At 48.4% G+C, this 16,784-nt stretch overlaps 1 protein-coding gene across 3 annotated transcripts in view; it reads right to left on the reverse strand.

Moving 5' to 3' along the window:
- Nucleotides 1-16,784, reverse strand: part of SGMS1 (sphingomyelin synthase 1) — a 107,016-nt gene that overhangs the window by 13,626 nt on the left and 76,606 nt on the right. For 2 of the 3 annotated variants that reach the window (XM_045802388.2, XM_045802391.2), the window contains 2 exons: nucleotides 7,701-7,772; nucleotides 7,339-7,456 (listed from right to left, as the gene is read on the reverse strand). In XM_045802388.2, coding sequence (XP_045658344.1) covers nucleotides 7,339-7,456; nucleotides 7,701-7,772 — 190 coding nt within the window. The remainder of the gene's footprint in view (nucleotides 1-7,338; nucleotides 7,457-7,700; nucleotides 7,773-16,784) is intronic. The other variant, XM_087863143.1, reaches the window with a different exon arrangement.

The following is a 16,784-nucleotide window of genomic DNA, read 5'->3' on the forward strand; positions in this document are numbered from 1 at the left end:
GAACAGAGGCTGGCCGGGCGCTGAGGCTCCAGCCTCACCAGAAAGGAGGGCTAGCCCAGGAAAAGATTCAAATTCACAAAACTGGATGCACGGCTCCTACGGCATGCGTGTCGCTTGCCCACCACGGTAAACTCAAACACTCGTAAGAGGGGCCCCTGTGGGCGGGCATCGTCTGTATGACGAACAGCCCCAGACCCTTCACTTGGACTCATCAATTATCAGCATTTTGTCACATTTGCTTCTTCCTCGCTCTCTTCTCTCCTGGACCACGTGAGAACAAGCTGAATATACTAGGGTGCTTCACCCCATACGTAACCACAAGGACAGTTTCTTCCATCGCCACATTCCTAAACGCGTAACAACGAGGCAGGAGGATCGCAGTTTACAGACATCCTGACTCAGGCTCCCGAAGGTCTCAGCACGTCCTTTAGCGCATCTATACCCCGATCCAGGGTCCAGCCACAGGATACATTTCGAGGCCACTTGACATAGTCTTAATTTTTCTGTTTCTCAGTCTTTGTTTTTAGACGGTGACATTTTTGAAGAGTCCAGTTATACAACGTCCCTCAATTTGGTTTTATTGGATTGTTTCTTTGTGCTCAAAGTCAGGGTCAATGTGATTGGCAGGAATATTACAGAAATGGTGTGTTCTCCATAGCACATCACACTGAAAAGCATCTGATAATAACTGTCCTGTGACTGGTTTGGTCACTTGGCTATGGGAGTATCCACCAGATTTCTCCACTGAATACACACCTCTGTCCCTCTCTAATTAATCAGGAATTTGTGTTTTCCTTAATTTATGTAAATAGGATACCCCCAACCTTTCTTCACCCAGTGGCCTCGGGACCCACTCTTGGTTCCTGCTGGAATTACTCCTGTAGTCACCGCAGATGGCAATTTTCTAATAGCAATATTTCTTTTCCATCTAGGAGTTGAACTTTTTTGCCCTTAACATTAATTTTTTAAAAGGTTTTTTCTTTACTGATGTATTATAATTATTGCCTTTATTTCACTGGATACTCCAACAATCTCAAACCTGGCCAATGGGAACCTCTCCAGCAGGAAATACGGCTTCTGAATGAACGACCTGGCCTGCAGTGTCCAGGCAGCTCCGGCATCCCTCCCTCAGGACGCGAGTCCCATCGTCCACCCGCCTGCACGGTGACACAACGGATAATGCTTCACGGAGACTCGCTCCTTGGAATGCCTGCTGGATGCTTTCTGACTCTGGTGACCTCTTCACACGAGCTGGCTGCTGCCATGTTGAAAACCTCTGTCCCCTTCCCCACGTCCCCCAAACACGGCCGTCTCTGCCCGGCCCACAGCACCACGCCTCCCTCACGCACAAAACAGAGACGCAGCCCGACTCCTTGCCTCATCGCTTAAGAACCGGTGGTACCTGGGAGGCAGCAGGCCAGTCGAGTGTCCCTGAAGCAAATGCAGTCTCTCCCCAACGCATTTGGGAGGACTGAATGCAAACAGGGCGACGGGGATCACAGCTGGCAGGAATGGGGACATAGGACTGGTGTCACTGTGGGATCCTCCATCCTCCCTCCCAAACAGCTTCCTTCCTGTATCGTGGGGGATTCTTCTAAGGGACACACGTGACCCCATCATACTTCTCCTCCTCCAACCGCTCCTGGCTTCCTAACTCTTTAAAAGGGTGACAAGACCCCTTCAAGTCTGTCCACACATGCCTCTCTGGCTTTATCTCTGGCTGCTCGTCACAGGGTCCCACACCCAGCGCCACTCCCTTGCCCACACCCCCTCTACACCCTTCTGCCCCTCGGCTCCGCACAGCAAACTCCTACTCATCCGTCTGAGACCTGGCTCAGACGGCATCCCCTCGGCACAGTTGACACCCAGCGGTGTTCACCACTTTCTGGGGGCGCCACACGCTGTCACGGGCAGGACTCAGCGAGTCAGAGCAATCTGCTGGCTTATGTGTCTGTCACGGCATCTGCGTGCCCAGGAGGGGGACACCTGTGGTATCGTTTTGTGGGTCCTCAACATTTACCCCACACAAGGCCGGTTCTCTCAAAATGCTTATCCAGGAAGCACTCTACCTGCTTGGGCATCAAAACAATCTCCCCGCCTCACAATCCAGGAGAGCGAGTCTCCCTGGTGATGGCCCTTAAATAAAATCATTTAGGGGGCTCCCGGGTAGCTCAGTCGGTCCAGAGTCCGACTCTTGATTTCAGCTCAGGTCATGCTCTTAGGGTCGTGGGATCGAGCCCTGCGTCGGGCTCTGCACTGGGTGTGGAGCCTGAGATTCAGGAAAACAAAATAAGACAACAAAAAACCATTTAGAACGTTTACAAAATCATGTAAAACTGCATATATCAAGTGTACACTATAAAGAAACAGGAACAACTGTACAGAAAGCACAATCAGAAACATGAAGACAAACGTACATAAAGGACTAATACAGAAACGTCAACAGTAAATAGGGCCAGCAGTGAGGGTAAAAGTTTTCGTCTTTTTGTATTTTTTTAGCGTATCTATAATAAATGAGTAGTTTCTTTAAAATGGAAAAAATAATCTTTTTAAGAGAGAAAAAAATAATTTAGTCCATTTTTTTTTTTTTTTTGGTCCCCGAAAAAGGAAGAGAATAGTGGAGAGAGACAGAGGAAGGTGAAGAGCTTCACGATGGGGAAGGCTCTGGGAATTATCTGCAAGGAACAGGTAAAAGTGAGAACAAACAAAAAGGCAGGTTATGCTGACGGTAAGACACAGGGAAGTGAGCAGAAAAGGAGGTAAAATCAGGCACAATTTAGGTTCCATGCACTTGAACGGAACGACATGAAGCTGCTTTGGTAACAAATGCTGGTAAGGGTCGCGGAGGTGAATCACAGCACCAAGGCCGGTCAGGGCAGGGGGGCGGCCTGCCACACTCACGCTGCCCCGAGGGCATGAGAACACCCCAGAAAGGTCACATGGTCCCCAAAAGTGCGGGGCCTTTCGCCCTGGGAGCCTGGGCTCGCGCCAGAGCGGAGGCCCTGGAGCCTGGGGACGGGGCCAGCACCACTCAGCTGCGGGGTGCGGGAGGGGCTCTGACCTCTCTCGTGCGTGTGACACAGGATCACTGACAGCAGAGGAGGCTACGAAGCCCTTCTGTCCTTACTTTGTCCTCTCCTGTCCTGCTGAACCGTTATGGGCCCCATGCCACCCAACACAGCCCATGGCCACCAGGGGGCTCTTCCCAGCTCAGGAGGGTCATGCCACCGAAAACACGGTGTCACAGGAGTGCGTGTCCCTGCTCTAATTAAGCCCCCTCTTCTCCAAGGTTTGCAAACCTAAGGGCACCGTGGAGACCACAGAACACCTCACTCTAAACAGAGCCACGGGTTCACTCCTGCAACTACTAAGATGAGAGCTGAAAACAGCAGACATTATTTCCTCCGTCGGCCGTAGGCTGTCTGTGTATCGGGGCCCAGGGTGGGGTGCTTTTTTTTTTTTCCTTTCGGAGTTTGCTACAACAGTTAGAAAAACTTTCTTACAGGAAGCTAAGAATGCTGAAGAATTCTCACATATTTCTGCATTTTGCTTTTTTTTTTTTTTTAAATGGAATCCTAAACAACAGGGCCAAGATGACAAGAGGGTGTGCTCCGCTCAGTCCACACGCTCCCAGCAGCGCAGCTCTGATGAGCTCAGCAGGCTAATCCAGCATCAGACACTGGCAGCCCCCGCCGCGAGCCCGTCCCGCCTCCATGAGGCTCCGGGACAAGCGCGGCCCGAACCGAACACACCAGCTTTCCCCGTGGCTCATCTCTGTGGCAGGAGCACTGCCGGGAGGAGGCCCACTCTCCGTCCTCCTCATTTCCCACGACCGCTTCTCCAAGCCACTACATCTTGTCAGGTGAAGCGTGAACCGCCATCAAATGAACAATGGGAACAATCTTCATAATTACTCCTGCAGGCCCGCTGGGCCACTTTTCTTAGAAGCCACACGGAGTGAGTACTGGCGTCAAGGGAAGAATTCAGTATGCCAACGATGGGGCTTAATAGGACGGCAGAACCAAGTTCAAGGGCACGTTAGACAGTACGGCTCAACTCCTCATGCAGGCCTGCGAAGGGAATGGTCAGCAGACAGGTCAGACGTAGGGGACGGAGCCTGGTGACGACATCAACCTCTCTTCTTACCTCCGTGTGGCATTCTGCACCCACAGAGCCCCTATGTGTCACCGCCACTCACTCAGAGAGCTCCTGAGGACAGACCCAGAAAGTGTCCTCTGAGCCGTGCCGCCCATCAAGGCTCACAGGCCCTGAGAGGTAAACACAAGTGCCACACGGTGGGGCCGCGGGGTGCAAGCCCAAGCCGCCTCCAACCTCCGTTCTTCCTATGACTCGGCCTGAGAAGCCCCCTTGCTGGGCAACGGTTCAGGGGCAGGCTGCTCTGGGGAGACCCCGAATGGAGCCACTGGACCGGATAACTCTTAGGGAGGCTCCTTTCGGTCCTGACGGATGAGCTCCGGGGCCAGGCTGTGAAGCAGCCACACTGGCCTCTGGGACCCTCTCTGGTGCCCCCTCTCCCTCTGACATGGCTCCCAGGGTGGCCATCTAGCCCTCACTGGCCACGGAATCCTTGGACTTGGGCTGCCAGGCCTCCCCCAACTCTTCCATCCAGCCTCAGAAATCACCCTGTCTCACTGTGCAGTCTTCCTGCCCACAGAGGTGAGACCAAACTGAATCAAGTCACCAGAGTCCACTTTCTATTTACAGAAGAAATGGAGCAGAGAAAAAAGCTCATCGACACGACAAAGAATCAAACTGAGAAATCCAGAACATGGGCCATTCCACAGAACAACCCACCTCATCTCTATGAGTTACGGACAGGGTTAAAAAAAAAAAAAGGGAGAAAGGACTGCCTTAGAATTAGAGATTTAAAAGACACAGCAACTAAATATAAAGATGTTGGCTCCTCATTTATACAAACCATTTTTTTAAAAAGGCATTTTTAAGACAATCAAGATATTCCATGAACTGGTTATCGCCAAGACCAAAATATTTCCATTGATCATGTTGACTATACCAACAGCATTAAAGTTATCCATAAAATGTCCAAAATTTTCAGATGTACACTAAAGCACATAGCCATCAAATGACACTGACATTTGTTTTAAAATACTTCCAAAAAAAAAAAAATGAGATGAAGCAAATGTAGCCAAGTCTTGGTAAGTACTGGGTCTGGGTGTTGGGTATATGGAGGTCCCATGTTTGAGCTTCTCTACTCTGGGAGAGACATATGAACGTTTTCAGAATAAAAATTGTTTTCAGGGCGCCTGGGTGGCTCAGTCGTTTAGCGTCTGCCTTCGGTTCAGGGCGTGATCCTGGAGTCCTAGGATCGAGCCCCATATCAGGCTCCTCTGCTGGGAGCCTGCTTCTTCCTCTCCCACTCCCCCTGCCTGTGTTCCCTCTCTTGCTGGCTGTCTCTCTCTCCGCCAAATAAATAAATAAAATCTTTTTAAAAAATTGTTTTCTGTATCCTTTCCTCTAAGAGCCTGTTCTACAAGAGAAGTAACTAGATTTTAACTAATGATTTTTGCTAAGCTGTGCTTACGTTTCATCCCCTCCTGTGTTTTTTTTACTTAAAAATATCCCAATTTCCAAATGACCATCCTGACCCCAGTCAGGATTTCTAGCAACACCATACACAAGTGGCATGTTTGGGCTGGGTTTTTTTGCACAGTTCCTGCTGTGACCTCTGTCTTTACGAAGAAAAACCACAACTATTTATAGCCACGGGACCTTGGCTGCATTTGCGGATGACTCAGGCAGACTCTCTGAGAGCCAATGCTAACCAAGCTTGGGCTTGCTGGCAACTGTATGGCGTGCCAGAGAGAGGTCTTGGGGGCGGAACCAGACCAGGGAGAATGTCTACACAGCACAACCCTTCCACGTCGCATCCATGACTGTGGGCCTGACCCGGCACGCCACGTTCCCCGGTGGAGAAATTTCCCCATGCACAGACTTCAAGAAGCTCAACTGAACTTGGGCAAATATCCCAACTGTCAGCCTACTACTGAGAACACACTGCTTATCAAGCCAGCCCCCCGCCGAGAGTCCACACCATCGGACCCCCACTGATAGTAAGACATTTCCTATAACCAGGAGCCACAGGCAGTGCTCAAGAACTTTCACAGAGGCTGGAGAAGATGTGAGGCCGGCTTCTTGGAAGGAAGAGGGAACGAGACGGAAGGTGCAGGGTGGGGCGGGGTGGGGTGCTGACAGAGATGATGGGACCACTCATTCTTTATGACAGCCTCCCCAGAGTTCAGTGAAGAGTCTGAAGCAAAAACACAGTGAAGTAGGGAACCAGGTACCTCCCTGAGCACACACCTCAGTCTAAGACGGAAGAGGACGCAGTGAAGCATGTAACTTAGAGGCATCCAAAATTTCAAATGATAAAGACACCACTTTGAAAACCTGGTGCATTTTTCTGCTCTCCTTTTCCCAGTTCTAGCAGAGAGACCCTCTCTTCTGGGAAGAACAAAAGTGAAAGGAGATGGAACTGAAAGGACATGGGTGTTTTACCAACTCTAGAGCACCGCGAAGAAGTGATTCCAAATGCACCATGGCACCCCGTATGCTCCCAACCTAGTCAAAGGGACCATTCCTTCTGCATTAGAGCTCTGTGGCCGGCAAACGTTTTTAAAACTGAATCTTCTGCTAATTAGTTCAAAAGCCCCAGTGGTCTCCCTAGCTGGAAGCATTGCAAGGTAAAGGTTAGGGGTCAGGAGCATTTTGTGAACCTGATGGAAAGAGCCAATGCGAGAGGAATAGAGTTTATTTTAAAGAAAAGTCTCTGTGCTACGAGAGAATATCAACATGGCAAACGTGCCTCCAGGGAACAGTGACCCTGTTTGGGTGGGTGGAGGGTGCAAGGGGACAGGGACAGTGTCTCTTGCACTGCCATCATAGATCACCATGGCAGGGATTAACAGAAAGAAGGGAAAACATACCACTGGAAGCCAAACTTTCCATCCGAGAGAGGGAAAATGCATCCAAAAGCTCTTGGATCCATGTCAAGGGAGCAAATGATATTTTAAACGTCTGGCAGGAAACCAAAAAGCTACACCCACACACAGAGCCTCCCTGCGTCCCGCACGCTAACTAGACCCGTGCACTCCCCGCTCAGGTGCACTGGCCGGCTCGGAGATTTTGAGAAGCGGGGAGAGGGGGGCGCCCTGCCACATTGCTTAGTAACATTCCCGGGTAAAGATGCAGGGCTTTGACAATATGCTAAGGCAACGGTCACCTCCGGCCTCAGTCAGAGGACCCCTGGGCAGGAGGACAGACAGACAAGAAGGGCGATCACAGGGAGCAGAGGTTTACCTTCGGAGAGCAGTTGAAGTGCATGCCAGGCACTGGGAGGGTGGTCACGTACATTGTGATACAGCGATACAGGTACAGCGTGCCGACTATGCAGAAGAATCTTCTGCTGATGATAGACCTAGAGGAAGGGAGAAACAGGGCACTCGGTCATGACTCTGCAGGCGCAGTGAGGCTGTCCGTGACCCGACATACCAACCCCCAAATCACTTGAGAACTGGAAATAGCAACGTGATAACCAGAGCCAACAGGAGACTGAGGTGAGGATTTTGAGAATGAGGTTGTGGTTTCTGATTCTTTTAAAGTGAAGTGGCCAAAGGAGTGGACAGGGCTCTCCGCTGCTGACGAGGCAGCCTGAGGCTTACACCCGAGCTGAGCTGACGTTCCCCCGGTGGGTCAGTGGGGCCCATTCTGATCCATCCCAGCCGACTCCGCACCTGTGCTTAAACAATTAGAGAGTAGAGTGTGTTTTCAGTCATTAAAAGGGAAGATGCTCAGAACGCAAAAGTGGCATTAAAATGAGAATTCACAATTTTTCTGACCTTGAGTCAGACACGGAACAATTTTATTCGTACGGATTCTCTTAGCTGATCTCCATCTGAGAAAGTATCATGTCAAGAAAAGAGCCTGTCTGGTCAACAGCATCTGACCCCCACCTCTCTCCACATGCGACCTCTGTGGCCGTGGGACAGGCCACTGACAGAGGACCCTCAGTTTCTGAACCCGTAAAGCGGGGACAACATTAGAAATCATGTATGGAAAGCCCCAGCCTCAAATATCTAGGTTACGTGGATGAATAACAAAATAAGCAAGAAACAGAAATCTTTTCCATTTCAAGCTGATGAGTCCTTCTAATGAAATTGTTGGATATTCACACGTGAACAAGTATACTGAGCCTGGTGACTTCGCCCAGCCTCAAGTTCCCCATAGGTTAACTTGAATTAGATGAAGTTGTACTAGCTTCAGTGTATCCTTGGACAAAAAAGTTCTCTCCCTTTCTACTCCTACCCTGTTCTTCTGCAGTCCCGTGGGCTCCTCTTTCTCAACTGGGAGGAGTTCAAATGTTTCCTGGCCTGGGACAACCGGAGTTGAAAATACAAAAAAATCTTAGAAACAATGGACAGGCTTTCCTCTCAGATACTGAACATTTAATCAACTAATTTATAGCATAGCTCTATTCTTACGTAGAACGGACATTCCTACTGAAGTGTGTCTTCGGAAGAGAACTGGTATCATCTACATTTTTTGTTTTAACAAGAGGAATAAAGTAATGTGACAGTTGTGTGAATAAAAAATTTTTAAAAATAGGGGCGCCTGGGGGCTCAGTCAGTTAAGTGTCTGCCTTCGGCACAGGTCGTGATGCTGAAGGCCCGGGACTGAGCCCCACACTGGGCTCCCTGCTCAGCAGGGAGTCTGGCTTCGCCCTCTGCCTCTGCTGCTCCCCCTGCTTGTGTGTGCATGCCCTCTCTCTATCAAATAAATATATAAAATCTTTAAAAAAATTTTTTTAAATGCCCCATGCAACCCTCCTGGCATTTCATTCCTAAGTACAGCAGTTCAAGTGGGTTACTCAGGATGTATGGATAGAGCTCCATGTGTTGCCCCCAGACCCAGATTTCAGAAACTGGGTCAGACTTGCTCACCACAGAGGCAGTATTACTTTCTCCTAGTAAAGCTGCACACGCTACCTCTGAGGACAAGAATTTATTCAGCATAAAGCTGTCTTGCAAAGGGATGTGCCTTTAATTTTAAGTATGACAAAAAGCACAATATAATTAAACAATATAAAGAGGGACAATGCTAGAGAATAATACTAACCCTATAAATGTCTGACCAAGAATACTCGAAATATTTGGCCAAGATGAATTTTCCATTGTGAGATAGAAGGGTCATCTTTCTTCAGAAGCAAACGCCCTCTTCTAGCCCTCCTGCCCAAATAAACAAATTATTTCCAATTTCACTTGAACCACCCAAGGAAGATTTAAGACAGACAGCTGTTATATTTGGGGTGGGGGACCCTGTGGCCCTAGGCGTGTGGGGTGGGTCAAGCGGGGTGGGTGTTTTTATGATAATCACCTGTGACCCACAAAGAATAACCAGCCCCTAAAAAGGAAGTAAGCCATTGAAGGTGTTATCAAGAGAGATGTTAAAAGGATGTACGCTCCCCGTTAGCTTTCTATAGACAACCACCCCTAAAGGCCCTCTCTGGCAACCTTGTGGGGACTCCTCTCACTCTTCAGAGCTTTTTCTGTATCTTCACTTAATAAACTTCAATCGCTTTACTCAAAAAAAGAAAAGAAAAAAAAAAAGAAAGCAAGCAAGCTGTTAGGTTTATCTGGATCTGTTTATCTCTTTATCGAAAGACAAACAAAGTGACCACTATCAGTCCACTTGAGTAAAGACTACAATTAAGATTGCAAAAAAAGTTTAAAAGTACCAAACACTGAAGATTCAGGCACAATTACTCTTTGACTTGAAGTGAAAAAGTCAAGTGACTTTTCCATGTGACTTATCAATATTAACAAGGTGATAAGTTGAAAGCAGCTGTTTGTAAGAATCTTATCTTTGGCATTTACTTAACTTTTTAAAGATTAATCTTAGAAGAGCTTTGATATATAATGTTAAACCAGGCTCTTCTCGCACAAGCTTTTAAAAGCAGGTTATAAAAATGTTTCAAAGAATTATATGCACTTAAAGCATTTATTTCCTTCATCAAAGAACTTCACACATGAGAATTTTTATTTACTTAGAGGTTTAAAAGTTCAAGATGTGTGTGCTCGCCCCAGCAGCACATATACTAAAATTGGGATGACATAAGTTCAAGGCGTGTTTAAAAAAAAAAAAAAGTTTAAAGTGGTTAAAAATGCAACAAGGCAACAAAAAAGCCACAGAATTAGTGTTAATGAGGTATTACGGGAGATGAAGCAAATGCCAAGGACAAGACACTGTTGTAATTCTTCAAACCACAATGGTGTTCTCCTCCCGTGGGGTCGTCTCTCTTTTCACGCTGGAAAGAAGCCCCTCCCCAGCCACTCGTGCTGCCTAATGACTGTGCCCTCGTCCGAGACTTGCATTTGGCCTCGGTTCTCTATTAGTCTCTCAAGGGTTTGGGTAATGGGCTCTTAACTACTTTTCCTGAGAGAGAGAAAAAAAATCCTTATTCGTTAAAAATGATTATAAGGAAACATGAAAGAAGTGTTACTATTTTATAGAGAACTATCACCGACTTGCTGGAAGAGCACGTTACAGCTATAACAGGTGACTTTATTAAACTTTTTAACATCCTTCTTTACAAAGAAAGTGCTCAAAACCTCATTAAACACTACCATAATTAGCAACAGTACATTGTTTTTGGCGTTTGGCACAATGGTCTAAAATTCTGAAGAAAAAGAATGGTGAGAGACATCAACACAACAGCGTGAAAATTAAAATACTGGAAAGTTCTTTTGCTTCCTGCAAGTTGTCTCTTGCAACTAATCCACGGCCAGAAAACATACAGCAAGTCTTCCAGAGCTCACACCTGGTCTGCAAGCTCTTTAGGCTCCCAGCTTTGGGAAACATAGACCCCGACACACGGCAAGGGAACGAAGCAATAATTCCAAACCCAGCGGCAACAAATGAGCGGGAGCGCACGTAATCGTGGGAAGAGTCAGGGAGACCCGCAGCCCTGGCGCGGTCATGGAAGCCAGGGCGTGATTCAGGTCCGGGACCAGCCACTAGGGCAGGATGCGCCGCGTGGACCAGGCACGTGGAGCTCACCACCACAAAGCTGCTAGCTCCATCTTTAACAAAGGCTCACATGGTGACTTGGGCCATTTTGATTAATCTCCTTGGAAATTCACTTCCTCACCAGTAAAAGCATGCCTCGCCTCTTCCTTATGAATCGAAGCAATGCTATTGAGGTGTTTTCCAGGCTGTTATTAACAGCAGCTAGGGTTTTGCCGAATTTCTCCTATATGCCAAGCGCTGTGCCCTTTAGTTCTTCAAGCAACCTGGAATGCAACGTGCTCCTTGTCTCACAGATGGGAAAACTGAGGTTCCAAGTGCAAGCTGACGTATCAATACATCACACAACACAGAAGACTCAGGGAATGGTGTCGGATTGTGCATCCTGTGTGCTTAGAGATCAGCTGACATCCTACCACATTTAAGTTAGGTTTAAAAATCTATTTAACTCAGGGGCGCCTGGGTGGCGCAGTCAGTTAAGTGTCCGACACTTGGTTTTAGCTCAGGTCATGATCTGCCTGCATCGGGCTCCAGTCTCAGCACAGAGACTACTTGGGATTCTCTGTCCCTCTGCAAGCCCTGCTAGCATGCACATGTTCTCTTTCTTTCTCACATAAACAAAATCTTAAAATCTACTTTACTCAGATTTTTCACTGTGTTTTATGTTGTATTTCATAGGGACCAGAACTCCCCAAAATAAGAATTTTGATAATACTTCAATAACTGTGTTAATTATGAAAGTACTGAAACAAATCCTTCCAGATCTCTAACATGAAATGCTCCCACTTTCCGTCACTGTTTGCAGACTGCGCCCAGCTACGCTTACAGCCCCGATGTTTACTCAGTCCATCTGAAACTGTAGCCACGTCTCGGCATTCTATCTCACCTGGACTTCTCCTTCTTCCACCTGCTGTCCCTAATTCCGCCCGTGCCTCCCTAAAATCCATTCCACGTGGACCCGCAAGAATCAGTTTTTGGAAACAGATAAACTATGTCCTTTGAAACCCTTCAATGGGGGCACCTGGGTGGCTCAGTTGGTTAAGCGTCTGCCTTTGGCTCAGGTCATAATCCCAGGGAGTCTGCAGCTTCCTCTCCCTCCACCCCTCCCCCTGATCATGCTTTCTGTCAAATAAATAAATAAAATCCTAAAAAGAAAAAAGAAAAGAAACCTTTAATGGATGCCAAATACACTTTAAATAGAATCCAAATCCTTTACCAAGCCCAGGAGGCCCTGGATACGCTGGCCCACCTTCTCCAGCCTCCTCTCCCTCTGCTCTCTGCAACGTCCTCCAGATCTAACTCAGTACAGCGCTAATCTAAATTAGCGCTGTGAAGTCCCTCCCGCCTTAGGTGGGCCTGTATTCCCAGGACACTCAGCCTTCTGTTTTAAAGTAAAGCCTCCCTTTACTTCCCTGCTATGAGCCCTTGGATTCCCTGGATTATGACAACTGCTCACTACTACCTACTGAGTTCAAACTCCCCTCAACCTGACCCCACAGCTACCTTACCTGTCTTATCTTGCAGACATAAAGCCCACTGCCCTTGGCAAAAGAAGCCCCGCATTATTCTCTCAAATCCTAGCTTCTTGCTTTTGCCCTAAATCTCTGTCTTGGCCTCTCCCATGATCCCGTCTGCCGTAATCTTTGCCATCCACCCCAAATACCACTTCTGCACGAAGCCTTCCAGATGTCCCCAAATGGACAGACCCACTTCATCCTCCAAATCCCTTCGGAACTTTGGTTCTACTTTATGGTATTTTTAATTGTGCCACTGGCACCACCATTAGCAAGAGGGTCTCAATCCTTCTATCAGAGGAAGCTCTTAAACACAGGCCTGCCGTACTCATGTTGTAGTCCCAGTGAGACTCCCGATGGTCCCTGCAATGCTGGCCATCACCACGCAGTTCTGTGCCTCACAATGTTGCTTCTTTACTCCCTCTGACAGGCCCTTCCTGATTCTTCCCATAAACGTCTCTCCTTTAAACTCTTTCATAGATTGGCCAGAATTAATCTGCACTGATGCTCGCTCTGCACCCTTTCGGCCCGAACAGTAAAACTTACAACACTTGCTAAGATCGCTGCTTTCGTCCCAGTGGGACTGCAAACCCCTGTCCTCCATCCTCCTTCCCCGTCTCCTCGCAGCCTTCACCCGGCTCTCAACTGCTCCAGGTGGAGGGCCATGAAAACCCAGGGCTTAATCCAGTCCTTTAGGAAAGAAGATTCCAAGGAAAGGTTTGTGAAATAAACAAAAGAGAAGGAAGAAATGCTGCAGAACAAAGTGTAAACATACACCTCTCCTGGGAAATCTAGAACTCATGTGATATTTCCTGGGTGTCCCCCTCCACGGGGCAGACGGCACCGTCCGTGAATCAGGAGAATGAGACATGCCCCTGGACCTGGCCCAGACGTGTGTCTGTACATGCAGAGCTCCTTTCTGCCTTTTAAAAAGCCAACTCAAAGAGATTCTATATCTTCGGTACTAATTATTTTAACCACGTTCCTGCTTAGCATCTACTATTGTCCCATTTTACAGATGGGAAAATTACAGTGTAAAGAGTTTAAGGACTAACCTGGGGCCAGAGTCGGTCAACGCGAACCACCACAGGCCCTTGGTGTCTAGACTTGCAATTAGCTGCTCTTTTTACTAATGAACTTGTCGAGGTAAAGGGGAAAAAACGGTAACAGCTGAGATTTTTCTTTCTAAGCCCCATGTAAAAGATCTGCAGTATAATACAATCATCAATTAAGTGCAGGAAATGATCCACACCGGTTTAGGGAATCTGCAAAGAACAGATCACATTATAAAACTGTCCCCATTCAACCCACTTTTTAAAAAAATATATCATTTCCTGGAATATAGATCATAACATCAGGAAAAAATTTTACTCTACAAGATATGAAAGAACATCAATATGATCTACTTAAAACAGTTACGAAGGATTAAAGTCAGAAGCAGTTACATCTTGCTGCTACTTCCGGCTATTAACAAAAACAAATACACGTGTGTGTGTGTGTATACACGTGTGCCTATAAACGCATGTACATAAAGCACACACGCAAATATCTGTGTGTATACGTAATGCACACACACACACACGGTCTAGCCAGTTCTACATAAATAGCTAGATACACACGTATATGACGCACAGATGCACATGTCCACCCAGACCCCTCCTCCACCAAAACCTACCACGTGACTCCCCTTCCCAGGGGCTGGCTCCCTCACGGCTAGCAGAACTGAACAGTTAACGTTTGCTCTGCGGCTAACGGATTAACCTTAGAAGTAACACACTCATGTTCACAGAGGGTTTCTAAAACCACAATAAGCGTATCTCAGCAGCGGGGGCTAACACTTGGCGGATTTTAGGCCCAGTAAGTAGCACAATGCAACACTCAATAGACGCCAGCGGCTGTTATGCCTCTTACTACACGTAGTAAGAGCACGTGTGCTGGGCATCATGCGGGGCCCGAGAGCAGAGCGACAAGCACAGTGGGCACAGAGCCTGCATTCTAGTGGACGAGGCAGACAGTAATCAAGATAAGTAAGTAAAATACAGAGCATGTTAGATACGCACTAAATGGTAAAACTGAGCGAGGGTGTCTCCGGGGGAACATTCCAGACAGGGGCTAGCGTGTGTGGGTATCTGCTGCGCAGCAGGGGTCGGGAGCAGAGTGCTAATGACAGGGGATCTGGCAGGACCTCCGTAGTCACCACCAGCATTCTGGCCTTCGAGCTGTACGTGCCGGCAGAAGAGGGACATCCGCCAACTTACTCTGCCAGGGACACAGGCGTTCTGCCGAGCTGACAAGTGGCAGAGAGGCCGGCAGGAGGCTCCTGCCCAGCCCGGCTGAGAGAGGACAGTGGGGACCGAGGGCAGCAACAGAGGTGGCCAGGAAGGGTGGGATTCACAGGCCCCAAATCTCAAGAATGAAACCAGGAGGTCTGGCCTGAGAGCAAGGAAGGGCAGGGATGCCACTTCCTAAGAGGGGGTGTGGTGGGGCAGGCCCAGGAAGCAGGAGGCTGCCAAGGACGCAGTCGGGCGTGTCATACACGTTATCTCCCTCCATCTGCATGACACCATGGACAGACACGACCGTAGGACACCCATTTCCCAGGGGAGGAAACCATGTCACTGCGGCCGTTCAGCAGCTCACTCAGGAAAGTCAGCAGCTGGAGGGACTGGTGGTCTACCACCAGCAGGATCTGCCGCGTAACTGAGTGCATTGCTGCCACCGTCAGACGCAGCCGGGCCGGAGGGGGACAGATGTGGTGGCTTCTACAGCAGATCATCCCTAATGGTTTTTTAAAAGAAGGGGGGGAAAGAAGCCATCCCGGGCGCGCTCTAAAGTAGAAGGCAAATATAATACCATTTAAAAACATACGCGTATAGGGGCGCCTGGGTGGCTCAATTGGTTAAGTGTCTGACTCTTAGCCCAGATCAGGTCATGATCGCAGGGTCGTGTGTTCAAGCCCTGCGTCGGGCCCCACGCTGGGCATGGAGCCTACTTAAAAAACAAAAGAAAAACCACATGCATATATAAATTTTATATATCTGAGCACACACAGAAAAATATCAGAAGAGTGCCAAACCCATTATTTCTGTCTGGCAACATAACAGGTAAGTTTTGTTTTCCTTTTGTTTCTCTTCTAATTTGCCTATGGGCAAGCTGCAAGACTTCGTTTTCTCTGGTGTTATAAATAAAAATTAATGCATGAAAATGGTAATGTATTGTCCATATGTACCTTTATGTTTGCTCTCTGCCCCTTTATCCTGAGTCTTGGTTAGAAAGCTCCTTAAAACCTAAATTGCTGTGATTCCTGAATTTAGGGAGCTCTGCAGGGTGAATCTAGTTTCCCTACAATTCCCAGGACCTAGACTAGCATTTAGATCTTGAGATCCAACTTGGTAAAAATGAGGAAATAGGAGGAGCCCACCTGTCAGCTACTGTGGGAGTGAGCAGTGAGGCCAAGCAGAGGACTGAGCTCATCACCCAGCTCCTAGAGTGTCGGTCCTTCCTCTGTGAGGGATGATGTCCCTGAGAGGGAGGTGAAGCAGGGGCCCGCAGAAGCCTAGGAGCTCAGGGTCACAGGGGAAGATAATGGGACAGGGAAGGGCCTCAGGGATGGACAGGGAATAGGATCTCAGCCCAGATGGCGGTGGGGGGGGGGTGGTCAGAATCAAATGGGGAGGGAACTTGCTGGAAACAAAGGAAGAAAATAAGGTTGGGTAGTCCTGGTCAGCAGTCTTCAGTGGAAAAGTGTGACTGAGGTTGGTGGCCGAGGGGATTTCCCAGAGTGGGGGTGACAGAGCCATACCTGGGAGGTCACAGGACAGCACACATCTAGGACAGAGCCACATGTGTCTTCTACAGACTACGGTGGACCAGCTTGACGGGACAGCTCTCAGGGCCGGCAGACCCGTCTGGGGCAAGTGTGCATGTCTCCCACGTGGTGGGATGTGACACATAAACCCTAGTACTGGACACTGAACAGATCCGTTTTTACTGTCTGTCCTCGAACGCCAACTCACGCCACCACCTCAGCAAAGAAAGCTCATGTGCAGAGGGCAGGCGCTGGTGACGCCAGGCACCTCCGGACTGGCTTTATACCGAAGAGCCTCCAATCCCCAAGTCATTCCCTGTGGGACCTGAGGCAAAGTCAACTGCTTCTTGGAGTCTCTATGACCTTCGCTGAGAAAGGGGAGCTGCCACTTATTTTCAGGA

The sequence above is a fragment of the Ursus americanus genome, chromosome 6 (genome assembly GCF_024610735.1).
Source record: "Ursus americanus isolate L20-20 chromosome 6, mUrsAme1.1.p, whole genome shotgun sequence".
Taxonomy (NCBI): domain Eukaryota; kingdom Metazoa; phylum Chordata; class Mammalia; order Carnivora; family Ursidae; genus Ursus; species Ursus americanus.